At 42.5% G+C, this 16200-nt stretch overlaps 1 protein-coding gene across 1 annotated transcript in view; it reads right to left on the minus strand.

Annotated features, from left to right (window-relative positions):
• The window catches only part of ADAMTS17 (ADAM metallopeptidase with thrombospondin type 1 motif 17), a gene marked incomplete at its 5' end in the record, with an annotated part of 146476 nt that overhangs the window by 61089 nt on the left and 69187 nt on the right, over positions 1–16200 (minus strand). Inside the window, 4 exons of the mRNA XM_083870662.1 lie at positions 374–501; positions 1334–1500; positions 3752–3897; positions 4962–5063. Coding sequence (XP_083726788.1) covers positions 374–501; positions 1334–1500; positions 3752–3897; positions 4962–5063 — 543 coding nt within the window. The remainder of the gene's footprint in view (positions 1–373; positions 502–1333; positions 1501–3751; positions 3898–4961; positions 5064–16200) is intronic.

A 16200-nucleotide genomic window follows, 5' to 3' on the forward strand; every position in this document is an offset into this window, starting at 1 on the left:
AACAGGCTAGTGACAATTTGTAAGCTGATTTGCAGCTTCAGTGCTTTCATCGGTGATTCCTCTCATAGCCAAATAAGAGCAGTTAAGCAGGCCAGACTTCCCCTCCCATCTGCTCCCCTCACAGAAGTCCCTTCCCACCCAAGCCATGCACACAAGCAAATGTGATTTTTGAGCATTCCCAGCTGTTCAGGAATAATATCCTACCTCGAGCATTCAGATTCTCAGACCAATACACAGGGCCATGGAGCACTTGTAGAGGGCTCTGTAAAACAGGATTGTCCCCTCCCCTCAGGGACAGCCACCCAGCCACCCACACAGTGCTGCCCCAGGCTGAACCTGACACCAGAAATAGAACAAGAGAAAGTTACTCCACCTGGCACTTGCCATGTACACAGAGGTCTGTCTCGTAAGGCCCACAGGGAGTTCCATCCAGGACTCTGTCTGTCACCAGCACAGGAGAATCCTTGCCCAGTGGGGAGCAGAAGAGCTCACATGGCTTATCTGGGAAAAGAAATACAACAACCGCCCTTGGGAACAGCACAATCAAGTGTTTGAGGCAATGGTGATGCATTCTCTACATTAATGGATTTGGGTATCTCATCTTTGAAGGAATATGAGGCTTTCAGTTTAGGCCTGTCATTTCCCCACTTTAAAATATTACTATTTAAAGTCTTACATTGATGAGACTGGGCTTTAACAGCACAGAAAACCAATTAGTCAATACACTTTTGTCTATCTAGTTTGTAAAGGGAAGATGTTTGTTACAGGGAACATTCATCAGTCTGATAAGAATGATCAGGTCTTTGTGTCTCACAAAATTCAGGCTACAGCCAGTGCTTTTAGAAGAACAAGTTCTCCAGACCATTTCATATCCCACCAACATCTGGCTAAAAAGCAGATGAACAGCAAGATCCAGCAGAGGAAGCACTAAAGGAATGTAGGTGAGATAGGCAATCATGCTGAGAAGCCCCAAAGTGACAGAGAATGCACCTTTTTTTTTTCAGTTCCAAACTAATTGGAACTTTTTAATATTTAAATTCCCAACTTTCCGACTCCCAGTCTGGAACTCCCAACTTCAGAATGGGAATCAAGTTAAGGCACTTCTCTCCCAGCATTTCAAAAAGATGAGTAAAGCATTGACAAGTCTGTATGTTCTATTAAGAAGGCTAAAGGAACAGCAGGGCAGCACCAAGAACAATTAATTGTAATTAGTCTTTCAGCTGTAGCTAAAGGGGGCCTATTGCAGCCTTCTCAACAACAATGAGAGCCCTGCAGATGAGAAACTGCAGCGAGAGAACAGCGACGAATTACAGAGGGAGATGAAAAAACTCACCATCCACGATGACAGCTGTCAGGAGGCTTTTCTTCTTGCTGGTGTACCTGTCGTGGGCCTGGCACTGCTGGTCCCTGAAGCTGGGCACCCCTTTGGGGCAGGGCAGGTTCTCACACACCGTGTGCTCCACGCTGGCCCCACGGCAGTTCTTCCCACCTGGCCCTGGGCTGCAGCGGGGAACAACACCAGGGTCAGCCCCAAACACCCAGAATGTTCCATCTTCCCCCTCCCAGCCTTGCTGTGCCCCCTGCCTCAAACACTCCTGAGGGTGGAGACACAGCAAAGATCTTCTCAGCACGTGTTCTCCTTGCAATTAAACTACCAGAGAAGCAGCTATAACTGCAGTGTAAGCAGGGTACCCAGAAATAAACCTGTGCTGCAGATATCCCATCCATGAAATCCATGCCATTCCACACATTTGTTTTTAAACCTACAGGAAAGGCCACTAATGCAACATCAGAATTAGGCACCTGCAAAACTTATCTGTTTTTATGAATCCTCAGAGAAGAAGGAAAACTCAAACTCTCAGCAATAGCCTGTATTTTCTTTGCGAAATAAAATACAAACAAAAAAACACAAGCAGGGAGTTTGGAATTCCAGGTCCCAAGCCTTGTAATTGTGAGCTCAAGCACTGCCTGGGATTTCCAACAAACAGTGCAATCCAAGCCCACCCTGGCCCATGTCTGAAACAGTGACTGTGTGAAATCTTCTGGTAGGCAACCCCACAGCCACCTTTCACTGTATTTATGGCAAGAGAATCCACCCACTAATGGAACTGAAGAAATCAAAGCCTATTTTTGCTGCTGTGACCTTTTTACATGACAGGAGGGGACTGGAGAAGGGATGCTCTGTTTAAGCCAGTGGGTTTCTCCTCAGCCCAATTGTACAACAGCAGCCCAAAGCCTAGACAAGAACACAAGGCAGGACAACTCAGAACTCTGCACGTGCAAACTGGCCTATGACACACTCCTTACAACCATGGGGAGGCAATGCATGTAAATGCTCAAAGAAATTACAGAGAGGAAAAACCAAATCAAACAGTGAAGCAACTGGTTTAATGATAGTCCCACAGGCTCAAGAGTCAGCTGGCAGGAGCAAAGATTCCTGTAAAAAAAAAATCCCAAGACCAAATATATACAAAATAAAAGATAAATCCCTAAGCCAGTATTTTTGGACAGTGAATAAACCAGCTGCAGCAGTGGGCTGAGGCCAGGAATTTGAAGCAAAAGAAGATCACGTGTGTATCTCCAGCCAAGAATGTATATGAGCAAGAGAATTTTAAAATCAGTGTGCAGTGTTGGAAGGAGCATTTCCTGTAATTTAAGGAATGATGATGAATGGATTTAGGTTTGGTCAGCACTGTAGCTGACAGCAAAGAAACCAGCTCAGTCCCCTTTTCAGGAAAATGAGTTGGTAAAAATCAAACCTGGTTGTTACAGGCGTGCAACTGCAGCTCAGATAAGGAGAGGAATAAACAAAAATATCCTTTTGACATTATTACAGGTCAACAGCAGCAACTGTGAGCCTATCCATCATCTGGGCATGTCTTTGAAGTGACTGTGTTGCTATGCAGAATTTCAGCCCCAATTTAAAAAGAAAAACTTTGGGTACTTTGTGTGTAGAAGAAAACATAAAATCTGAATAAAGTCTGAGATATTCCACTTGAAGGGCTGCTCCCAAGGCTGTGGAGTTATAATAAACACAATTGGGGTGGCCAGTTAAATGGCACCATTGTAACCTCTTCAGGAGTCCAAAATGATGAAGAGACTTCCAGATGGGCCTCGATTGACCTGAGAGATGGTCAACATCTACATTTCATCCTGAATCAGAAAAAATCCAAAGCCACGCAGAGAGCATTGGCTTGTTTGTAGTCATTGTACAGGAACTAAACAGCACCTGGGGCTCTTTGCATGCATGAAAACCTTCCTGTTCTTATACAGCACATCCTGACCTACAGAGCATCTCAAGGTGCTTTGCCAACACAGCTCTGGGACACTCTGACCATTGTCAGCCACTGCATTGCATCCCAAGCCCTGAGCAAGCACCCCCTGCAAAACTCATCTCTAAGGCACATTGGCTCACTTTGGTCTGCAGACCCAGATCAGCCCCTTTTCATTCACTGTAATGCTGGAGGGGAAACACAGCATCAGTTTTTTCTGCCAAATTACAAGTATCTAATTCAACTGTATCTGTCTTTGGAAACTTCCAAAGGTGACTCTTCAAGCCACTTCCACAGAATGTACTTGAAGTCACTCCAGGATTCCGACCTGGTCATCACAGCTTGTGAATGAGAAATTCCTCAGGGCTTCTGCACAGCTCTGCTGCCCATTTCTCCCCTGTACTCTTGCAGCAAGGGTTGCCCAAGAGGGAAAAGGCTGCCAGCGTGGCCAAAGGAGCCAGGCTGGTGTGAGGACTTACGGGGGGTTGTCACATTTCCTCTGCCTGAAGCGCACTCCTGTCCCGCAGGTCCGGCTGCACATGCTCCACTGGCTCCACACGCTCCAGTCCCCGTCCACGTGCTCAGGGATGGGGGTTTTGCTGACACACTCCCCAGCTCGGCACCACTGCAAGGCAATCAAGGTTAGCACAGCCTGGGAAGAAGCCCTGACCTTGCACAAATGGACTTTAAAGGATTGCAACAAGCCCACGTTTAAGTTTTTAGAGATTCGAGGATTTGGTGAGATGGGAGTAGGAGAAGGAGGAGGGGAGGAGGTGAAATGCAAAAATTTAAGTGTCGCTCTCAACAAGCCCCTGAAGGGAGTTCTGTCATTAAAAAAAACAATCACGGAACAGAGCCCCTTACTTTATAAAGCAGATAATTATCTAAGCACTAAGACTTAAAACCCCACAATTCACAGAAACGGAGTCCAAGAAATTATACCCCAAAGCAATGCCTTCATCAGCACTGTTCCCAGTATGTACAAAATGATTGAAGTATTTTGGACCTAACTTGGCTAAAGCCTCAAATCCCTCTGATTCTAATAGGTTGTGCTGGCTCCTGACCAAGCAGCAAACTTGGCCTGTCCAGGATGTGACACAGTGAGCACTGCTAAAAAACCTTTTGAAAGAGTCACCAGGACTCCTCCAGTTAGAAAAACATGGACCTAAACCCCCCATTTTTTCCATTTCCTTGTCATGGTGTCCAGGACCCGGTTTTTCTTGTCATTGTTTATCTTTATTTGCAAGCAAAGAAAAAGTTCCAATTCTTGATTTCAGCAACCAGCCTTTTAATCTTATCCTTCTTTACTTCCCCAAGTATACCATAGGCAAAAAAAAATTAGAGTCCAAAACCAGTAAGTAGGGGGCTGAGAATTACCAAACCAGCCAAGTTGCAAAAAATACATATATAAATAAATACAGCAAATTATACCTCAAAAAGAACAGAACATCACTGAATTTGAGCTCAATTATTTTGAGCTACTTGTAGAAAGTTTTTGAGTAGCCTCTTTTTCTTTCCCCATCTTCCCCCACTCCCCAAATGCCAGGCTAAAAGCTCTGCACACTTTCTACTTCAAATACAACCCAGAACACGACCAGCTATGGGTTTATGTTAAATCCTGAACATCTTGGAAACATTATTGCCAATGCTGGGATACAAGAAGTGACTGCTGCTGAGTGTTCTGATTACCTTGTCTGCGCCACATTCGGTGCCATCCAGAGGGGGGTCCAACTTTGTTTTACAAGATGTGTCTCCTTCCACCAGGCACCAGAGCCCAGCACACATCAAATGCTGTAATCACAAAGCAAGGAGGTGCAGTTAGTACTTCTGGAGATGCCAGCCATCGTTATGGGATACGCTTCAAAGCTCAGGCAGCCTTTCTCAAGTGAATCCAGAGGCATCCAGTTGGTTTGGGAGCAATTATTTTTTAAGGGTTGATTGGCATTAAGTGGTGAGGCTGGAAACATGAAAGAGATTGATGGATGCCACTGTCAGGAACAAAATCTACCCCAAACAAAAAGTGTGCTATTTAAACAGATTTCTTTCCACAAGGATAAATCTGGTCCATTAAAAAGGAATCCTATATGGGAGGCCACCTTGGGTGCTTTGGAACCATGCCAAATGTCCAAGGTGCCTAATTACTCTTATTTTTTAAAAAAAGATACTCAAGTAACTGCAGCTGGTGGTAGCAATAATCAGCCAGCAATGCCCCTGGGGAGAAGGTGGAACGAGAAAGAGGAAAGGATGTCATGGTGTGCTGTGCAGCAAAGGAGGAGCTTGGTGACAGGCAGGGTCAAAGACTGGGAATATTCTGGGGATCATCCCCCAGTGCTGCTGCTCTGCTCAGCCAGAGTGTGCTGTGGGGATCTCAGTGCTGACCACAACTGTGTCCAGCCAGATCAAAACATCTTCAGAATTTAAGAAAAAGCACCAGGAAAAGGGACCTTTGCATGGGTAACATTTTCCACAGCATCCACCACGCTTTGCATTCCATGGAAGTGGATGATTTCAATACAGTGCTACATAGCTGAGTACCAAAAGAACAACAAAGAAGAGCTACATTTCTTTCCACTATTGTTCACATTTCAATGTAATGGTAAAAAGATGAGAAACCTGACTCTAGTGCCAGCTGGTCTTGTCAAGATTTATTGCACCTCATTAAATAGTTGAGTCAACACGCTTCAGCCTCATGGTTCCTCCCCAATGTAATGTAAGAGACTGTGGGTGCATGTGTGTTTTGTGTACAGGCATGTTGGTATGTCTCTATAAAACAGATCATGTCTCTATAAAATAGATCTGTACAAGAGAGGGTGCAGACGAGATAAATCCCAGCCCCAGTGATGATGTAGAACATACTGACACAAAATAGTTATCACAGCAGTATCTGCATCCTGCTCCGTTTCCACATTTCTTTCTGGAAAGAGGATTTTGCATTATTTAAACCCAAAGAACATTCACAAAAACTGGAAGCAGACAGCACAATTCATAATCTGCATTAACCACAATGCAGAAAGTCATTGTCAAACAAACAAACAACAGCAAATACTCCAGGGAAACCTAAATCAATGAATTTTCAAGACATTTTCTCTGAACAAATAGAGCATATGGGTAAATATCAGTCTTTAGTAATTTTGACTAAATGACTGTGACTAATTAGTGGTTTACCCACAGCTCTGAAAGCACTTAAGCACCAATTAGCCATGAGGACATCACACACAGTTTTATTGATAGGTACACTGAGGCAGAAGGATTGACAAGGCAGAGATTTCAGAGCTTACTGAGAAATTCATTGTTCCACCCCGTAACTCCTTGATTCTCAACGCCCTGCCTTCTGGGGAGGACTAAAAATCAAAAAGTACTTCAATTAACCATCCATGAACAGGAAGAACACAAATCTGGGCAATGAACCACAGTGTGAAAGCACTCCCAGCAAAACCTCCTTCCAAACTGTGGCTGGGGACAACATTGATAGGTAAAATGAAGGGAAGCTTTGGAAATGAAAGATACAGACAAGTATTTCCACCTTTCCAGTCTTGGGCCCCTCTCTTGCATGTAACCACAAAGCTTCAGAGCAGAATGTGTGGAGAAACATTCTGACCAGATCTCTTGAATGACCCAGACAGAAATTTTGCCCCCAGAAGGAAACCTTCTGCTTCTGCTTTCTGTCAGAGGAACCACCAACATCCTGGCTGAAGATGTGATTGGAATTCACTACATCCCTAAAGAAGTTGTTCTAGACACACATGAGCATCATTGCTAAATATCTGTGCATTATGCAAGACCAGTGTTTGTTCAGCTTCAGGATCTTGGATCATAAACTGCACATAAATGAGGGTTAATTTCTGCTCTTTGATGTAAAACTGAGAAGACAGAGTGGGTGGTGGTAGAAACAAAGTAATAAAAATGAAATAGGTTTTTGTACAATTTTAGGTGGCAACCAAAAATCCCTCCAATAGTCCACGAGAACGTGGAAGGTGATAAAGCCAAGACACATGGCCAAGTCTGAGCCCTGGCATGGGGATGCAGTGGGCAGAGATCACCTCAAATCTGTGTGTTTGCACCTGCAGAACAGCCCAGAGTAAGGTTACAGAGTGTGTAAATATTCACATACAGGTGGGTGTGGTGTGTGTATATACATATGTGTGTGTTTATGCCTACATGTACACGGATACACACACATAATTGTAGGGAGATAAACACAGGAAATACCTCTCTCAGCAACACCAACCTTTCTGAAATCTCCCATCTTTGAGGTATGAAAAACATTGGATATTTTTTTTTTAAGCATCCCTGTGTTTGATTGAGAATCCTAAATGCAAAGCATATTTCAGGAAACAGTTACAGAAAAATCTGGTAACAGCGCTGAGCTCTGTGTTCTGGTGCCACACCACTACAAAGCCCAGCCCCTCGTTAGCCCAGTCCCCTGCATTTAATAGTGTTCAGATACCCCGGCAAAGATGAAACCCTCAGCTTTGGGATTGTGTGTTCCCAAGATGTTTTATCATGTTAATAGCTCTTTTCAAAAGAGATCATGTATCCTCCTCAGCTACAATAGGAACCCAAACAAAACTCCCCATTAAACAGCAAAGCAGTCGCAGTGACTTTTTAATGGTTAAACAGCCAGCTTTGTGGGGAAATATCCAAGTGAGAAATGGCAGGACTTGAAAGGAAGTTGATGTATGTGAGTGGCAGCTCAGAGCTCATACTGATACAGAAGAAGCCATCAAAAGAACAGTTTTAGTGCTAGTTCTGCATTCAGCAACCAGCTTTCAGATGGCAGGTCCCTGCCTGCAAAGCATTCCCTACAGTGTTCAAGAAGTGCCAGGGAGGATTTTCCAATGATAGATATTTCACACTGGAAAAATATTGATTTGTTGAAACTGTCTGTGGGGAAAGGTCATCTTTGGATCAGCTCCCAGTTTGAAATATTTCCAAGAGCAAAATAAAATTTTAAAAAGCGAGATTGGCTGTTGAGAAGTAGTTTCAATAAAAATTTTAAATTACTTAAAAAAAAAAAAGAGAAAGAAAGAAATGCTTTTTCAACTGAAGTATTAAGGAATTTATACAGAAAAAAATAAATTAGAAACTGAAATAAAATGAAATTGTTATAAAGGTGCAAATTTTAGACTCTCAGAAACTCCTGGGAGATAGGAAAGCTTGTCTGCACAGCTGTTAGGAACCAGTCCTGGGAGAGGTCAGGATCTGGAAACTCCCAAGCTGGGAGAGATGTGCTCGGCAGGTGAGCGGCGCTTCCGATTACAGGGGTCACAATGGCATCCATTTGATGGGGGCCTCGCTGTGCCAGGTGTTTTCTCTCCCTCAGAGATCTCACCATCTAAACAGACCCCTGGGAGCTTGGGGATAAAGGAAGTTTTATCACTCCGTTTTAGGAGGAAAGATGAGGAACAGAGAGGGATTAAATGTCTTGCTGAAAGTCTGCAGGGAGACGAGCTGAACCAGAGCTGCTCAGAGCTCTCTGCTCAGTGTCACAGCCACAGGCTCCTGTGTCACTGCCTGCTCCAGGCTCTGCCTCTGGCCCTTCCCACCTTTCTCAGCTTTTCACACTTTTCCAGGTCGGTGTTTCCCTGCCCTGGGGCTCCATCCCCATCCAGACTCGGAGTTCAGGTGTGGCTCAGTGGAGGGATCAATTTTAAGTTCCTGAGCTCAGCGCTGCAGCTGGAAATGAGGAAAAGGCAGAGTAAACTCAGCCAGCTCCTTGCCCACGGGCAGCAAGTCTGGAGCTCTTTCTGGGGTAGCAATTGCATCACCAATGCTGCTAAAATCTGTGTGATCCTGCCCTGTGACCTCACACGGGCTCACAACACTCCCTCAACTCAAACCCTCAGATTATTACCTGCAAGGGGAGCTTCCAACCCTCCAAAACATAACGAGAATCCAATGAATAAAGATGTCCTTCTCACCATGGAACAACTCTGCAGAAGCTTGTTCATTCCCTACACATTGACGCCCTCACCTTGTCTGCATCCAAGGAAAGAAACACTGATTTCTCCTGGAGATGAATTTGTTTCTGCTCCCCACTAGAAAGAGGAGCCTCTTCTTTCTAGCAGCAGAATTAAACCACCACGAAAGCAATTTTTCTGTCAAGATAAGGGGACTATGAATAAGAACTTAAGAAGAGTAAATATCTTTAAGGGACAGGAGAGACCTCATAACACACAGGCTTGCCTCAAAATAGGTTCATTTTCAGTGAAGTATCAGAACTGTCTTTGCCAAGGTCTTCACTCAGCATATTGCTAACCAGGAGAGAAAATGTGCTTATGAATGGAATCCTAATTAACACCTTTTCGGTACAATAAATATACAATTTACTCTTGCTTTCCTGTTCAAAGCACAATGCAAATGTTTTCAAAGCCTCACAGGACACCTCTGAGCAGCAATTCTTTACACAGTGAGGCAAAAACAACGCCCCAAATTTCTACACCATCACTGTCTTTAATTTTGGGGTGCATGAACAACCCACAGCAATCACCAGGGAGGTGAGCAGCCTTATTCTATGGAGCTTCTTGCTGCTGAAAATGAGATGAAAAGTGTTCCAAACTCAAATCCTGTAAGACTGGAAGGCACTTTTGGAAAGGAGCCACATGCTGACCCAGACAAGACAATTGTGAAACTCAGATCTGTGTCTCAGTGGCCAAACTGCTGATCTGTGTCTAGAGCTGATATTCCCAACTAGTGCCAGACAAGCAGTGGAAGACTCCCAGACCGCAAGGAAGGCACAAAGGCATAGAAACACTTCTTGGTTTTTTTTTAAAACTGTACATGGGGAGGCAAACAATGAAACGGGAAAACACTGTCTCTAGTTTCAGCTGTCCCTGGTGCTCTCAAGGAAAACTAAAAACCTTCACTGTCTAAAGTATTTCTTTGCAAAGCACCAGTTTTATTTCATTTTTTCATGTACCTGGGATTAAATTAATAGTCAAAAGAAAGAGATTGGAAAGAGAGCATTCATAAGATCATAAGCTAATTAATGGCAAAACATTATGCTGAATACAAATCTTTCCAATGCCTTTCAGGCACCAGCTCCAGGAATCCATAGACATGGACAAATCCAAGAAGAAAAGGGCAAGTTTTATGCACTTTTCTACCCACACAGAGCTCTTACTGTGTGAGCTCTTCTCTGGCTTTGCTGAGCCCAGGTTTCAGCATCTTAAATGAGAAAACACAACATGTACGTGCTATATCAGCTGGAAGAGCCATGGAAGTGTCTTTATATGGTCAAACCTGGAAGTAGAGACACACAGAACAAAGCACTGGAACAGAGTCTTTGAAATAAATGATTGGAATTTTGTACTGGGACTTATTACCAATGTTTAAAAGAGCTGTTCTTAAGAGTAATGTTCACTCAACAGCTTCCTGTGAACTCCTCAGGCCTTAACACCTGATTGTTGGATATGAAAAATATTGATTTTTTTTTTTTTTAACAACAGGCAGAGTTGTCCATTAAAAAAGAAAAACAGGAAAATTAAAAGAATGAAATCATGGATTGTGTTTCTTGGCCATGGGAAAAGAGAGGCAAAAGACAGCAAAATAAATATAAATATGTACACACACCATTCAGATGTGGTTGTGAAATATATGGAATTTCTCTTGAAGTGTTTTGCAGATGGGAAGTTCCCAGCAGGCCAGTGGGAGAAGCCTGAATGCCCTTCAAGCTTGTTATACACTATTTTCAGGCTGATACTCAATCGTATTCTGGCTAATTTTGTAAAGTTCAGGCTTTAGCTGTAGATGCCACATCACAAGGCTACACTAATTCCTCCTCCCTCCCTCCCCTTGTCTTAATAAGAAATGAAGAATTGCCAAGCTCAAGTGTTTAATTCTTAATAGGCTCTCCCTACTATTGTTAAGAGTTTATTATGTTTATATTCTGAAATTTCCACGTTGTATTTTTATAATTTTATTTTGGTTCCCCTTCTCTCTTTTTATTTTTCTTTAAACCACTGCACCAGAATGTGTTTTGACCATCTTCCAAACTGAAACACGTACAAAAATTTCTGAAGCATTCCAATAATTGTAAACTGGGCTGTGCTGCCCAGGCAGGAACTCTGCTTCTCTCTCGTTCTTTCTCTCTCTTAAACAAAAAAGTATTTCCACTGAAAATAAAGACAAAAAGGTATTTTTGCAACATACAGAAGCAGTGAAATAGGACACTTCAGCTTCATAGAAACAGGCAATGTGAAAATAGTCTGAATTCTAACAACCTACATGAGGAAAACTATAAACTGTAGAATGGCAATTAAGTTAATTGTTACCTTTACTTCTCAAAAAAAAAAAAAAAAATCTGCTCATTTTATTTTAGAATTGTCAGGCTTCTACTCTGCAAGCCTCAAGAAAAACCCAACCCATCCTCTTCCAGGTTTATTAGTATTGCTATGTAGACAAAGTGCTTGGTTGTACAGAAAATGACAATGCAACCTATTATTCTCAGGATAAACCAGTTTTCAATCTAATTACCACGTTCTTGTAAATATTCTATACATTACTAAATAACAGGGCTCACTATCATGGTCTGCATCTCACAAATGGCCCTGCAGAGAAAAGGCAAACAGAGGCTCATTGATTCCCATGCACAGAGCCCAAAAGGCCACTCCAGCAGTTTCTTTGCAAGATCAAGACCACAGAGAGACCTACAATTGCTGAATTATACTCACCACCACACCATCAAATATGCAAACTGAAGGGGTACATAAAATCCACTTGATCATTACAATTGCTGGGTTTTCTTTACTTTGTTTTTTGCTTCCTCTCCTTTTCCACATTACCCAAGAATCTACTTTGTCTCCTTTGGCTTGCAATCAACTTTGCCCTCTTGTTCTGTAACTTGTAGATATTGGAAAATACCTACATTTGTGTAAAAACAACCTGAACCTAAGGAAAACACTGGAGCCAATTCTAGCTGGTTTAGTATTTCTAAAAACAGTGCCATGTCAAAATTCACATTCCCAGCTACAGCTGAGTTGACAGTGTCCCTTGTCAGAAAAAAAATTTTAAAAATCCCTTTGTAGCAATGCTAATCTCCTTCCAAGTGCCACTCCAGCCTCAGCCCAGTTTTGACTCAAAACAACGCTGGACGATAACGGTTACGTAAAAACCCGCAAAAATGTGTTAATAATAAATAAGCCAAAAGCCTTATAAAACAAAAAGCCAAATGGATACATGAGATAGAAATCACTTTTTTTTTTTCCCCTATAAATATGATTTTAGTGCAAAAGCCTCTGTTGGTAGGCGTGCCAGCCTGAAAAATCAAGATTAAACACGCGGAATGTTTCCGTGCGAGGTTTCAAATGTGTTTTGATGATTTTTTTCGGGAGAAACATCATCTCTGTTCCCTGAGAGATTCAGCAGAAACCACCCATGCTATTCCTCTTGGAGCAAACACAGGGACAGCAAAGGGTTAACTCCTACTCTTGGGGTTGAAGTTCTCTGTTTCCTCTCTAGGAAGGGTCAAATGAATTCACAATAGTTGATTCATAGCCCAGTGTGGAGCTGAAGGACAGAGGTCAGACAGGTTGAACTGCCTGTAATTTGCACAACTGCTCCCATGCTACTCCTGCACTCACATCAGCCCTGAGCAGCCAGAGCCCCCTGGGATCTCTGTGTTCGGGGAGCACTGATAACACCCTGTGCAGCACCAGAGCTGCTCTTCTGTCCAGATTTTCCTGCAATTATCACGATGCTGCTCAGAGCTTCAGAATGACACAGTCATCTATTTAATTTTGGCTAAAAGCAATTTGTCTCCCTCAAAATAAAGGTCACTTGTCACATCTTAGGTGGGCCAAAGCTCTGCCAACACTGTGCAGTTTTCCAGCTGGAGGCCTGGCATGGCAGAGCACACCTGCACATCCTGCTAGACAAGCACTTGCATTGATCACATAATGCCTGACATTTGCAGTGGGGAAGATGAACTGAAATCACCATGGGAAAGCACTTTGTTCCCTTTGCATATTCCAGGAGAAATCTCTCTAACTTGAATATGAAGGAAGATCTACTGAAGGGTCTCGAGATGAGTGAAATCACAGAACCACGGAATGGTTTGGGTTGGAAGGGACCTTAAAGTTCATCCAGTTCCAACCCCCTGCTATGGGCAGGGACACCTTCCACAACCCCAGGGTGCTCCAAGCCCTGTCCAGCCTGGCTTTGGTCACTTGTTCCCAGCCCTAACAAGAACCCAGGCTAAAAACCTGATCCACAGCTCCTTAAAGAGGTGACATGCACTAGAAAATCCTACACAACATTGATATTACAGAGCCAGACCCTGAATTACATATCTTGGAGGTCATAGATTACAACAGACTATGGATCATCTGACTATCATAAACTCGTTTTTTTGTATAATAAAATGTAGAAGGAAAGGAGAAAGGAATGTCAAGGTTTGTATGTAAAGCTGAGCCTTCCTCATATGTTTTAATTTCTGTTCTGTAAATTTGGAGCAGAATAGATGCAGGATAGCAGCTTGGCAAACTTATAGACCTGAGAGCTACAGTTTTGTTCTAAGGCATCTGAGTTATCCATAAAAACAAAATGGAAGAAGAATTTTGGGGATGCAATCTCAAATATTCAGATAAGGATGAATATTCATGGATTAACTATCTTCTTGGACTGGTGTTGGAGGCCCAGCCACTGCCAAGCACTGAGGGACCTGACTCTCTGTAAAAGCAAAGATTATATTCCTTCAAAAATCTGGGCTTTGATGCTGTTAAAGGAGAGAGCTTACTGCACAGAAATTTTCTGCAGTTTCTCAAAAATGTTTAAATTTTGGAATCATCTAACCTCTGAAGTTTGCTCTAACCCAAATTGCACGGCATTTTTGAATATAGGGCCTCTAGTTTGCCTGATATAATTATGTAGCTCAACTATCTCCAAAGAAATATTGTAATGTAACTCTTTTATTATATAAGAAAATAGGCAGCAGACACATGTAATCATAAAAAGATTGAGCAGGCTCATTTCCTGAAGTTTATTTCCTTTTCGGAACAAATATTTACTGTCAAATGTTTATTGCTTTTACATTTGGATTTTTTTAATACTTTATTGAATTAAAAATACCACATTACCATTGGCTAAAAGAGGAGACAGCTGTATTTGCCAATAATTTCTACAGCTAATGCCAGTGACCAGTGCCAATTTTTTTTTTTGGTTCATATTTTTGTAGACAGCTTTGAGACTTATGATACAAGTACTCTGCAGATGAGGCCTGAGGAACACAAAGGTGAAAAGAACACAAACTTCAGAGGTTTAAAAATCAAAAGTGAGCATTTCCTCTGAAGAATTTCCTCTCCTTGCCATCAAACACCAGTTCAGAGCAGCATAACAGGATGTAAATATTTGCTTAAATTAATGGCATGTGATATAACTGATCCAGAACTTCACAGGGTGAATGCTAATTCTTAATGCACATCTGTAACAGAAATAATTCTAAATAAGGGACTGCAAATCTGTTTTAATCTGCTGAAGTTCTATCAGGCTTTTTGTTAGGAAGCACTAATATCCTCACAAAATATGCTTTTTTTTGGGGAGAAAGGAGAGAGGCAGAAAAAGAGCACATTTTTCATTGTGTTCTAAAGTGTCAAATAATTAGACTGGTGAAAAATCTTGGGAGACACAAACACCTGCTGTCTGTATCTGACAGAGAATGGTGCCTCTTGGCACATTATTCTGGCAAGCACCAAGTCCCTGAAGCAATTCCAGACTGGACATGCAAAACTCCTGTGTGAGAAATGCTGACCACCTACCAGCGGGCTGACATTCTCATCAGGCACTGGAATATCCAGAAACAAAATGGTTTTTTTATCACAACAAGGGAAAATAGCAAAAATCTCTTCCAAGAGCAGTCCAGCTGGGTGACACCCACACAAGTGGAAGAACTTGAGTCATGCTGGGTAGATCTGAGGTTTTTCTTTACAGATCTATATTCTAACACTTTGCTTCCAGTACAGTAGTCCTGGTGGTCTGCATTTTCTTGATGGAGCTGGGAAATACAACCTATCCAGAATCTTTTCCTATTGTTTTATATTAGCTACTTTCCAAGTCCAAGATAAATAAAACAGCTAATGTGAAACTAAGAGCATTTTCCCAGGACTTGCATGTGTTCAAGAGTGTTAGTAATTTGGCAGTTAGAAACCTCAGTTACTTCTGATTATTATTATTTTTTTTTTCTTAACACTGATTTAAGATCCCAAGCTTGTTCAGAATGGAAATGAGGGACAATTAAAATTACAAATGGCCAGTTATTAAAAGCAAGAAACCTGCTTCTTGATTGTCTGTACAGGAGGATGCGCTGCCAGCTGGTGCTGGTGACCCAATACAGCTTCATAACTTTTTTTTTTTTTTGTATCACACTGGAAGCACTACCCCACTCCCTGCCTAAAGCAGGGGATAAGATCTCCTTAAAATTAAAAGATCTGATTATGTGCAAGACCTTATGAAAAGTTTGGCTGTCTGAATTCCAGAGAATGAATCCAACAAGCCTCATCTCAAACACAACCTACACTTCCAGAGAGAGAAACCATCAGTGTGTTTCCATTTTGCCAACCAACCCCAATGATGTGAGCCAGGCTGCACCCAAATCCTGATAAAACATTGTGTGGCTGAGAAAACACAGAGGATTCTGCACAGAATTCTGTGAAACAAGCAGAGATCAGTGTTTGCTCAGCACGGAGTGAGGAGTCACCGCAGTGCTCTGAAGGTGAAGCCTGTGAAACCCCGGCCCAGCCGTCCAAGCTGACTCCGTGAGAGTGGCCAAACGCTTTTGTGAGGAGAGACTTTCACCTCAGCTGAACTTCCAGGAAAACAATCTCTACGGAGCATTTCAGCAAAACAACGTCAAAAAGGGAACAAAGTGCAAACACCAATTTTTTCTGAGTCTGCTCTGGGAGATTACCAAGGGCCATGTGGGGAAAGAGGGACG

This window comes from Zosterops lateralis (assembly GCF_965231275.1).
Source record: "Zosterops lateralis genome assembly, chromosome: 13".
Lineage (NCBI taxonomy): Eukaryota > Metazoa > Chordata > Aves > Passeriformes > Zosteropidae > Zosterops > Zosterops lateralis.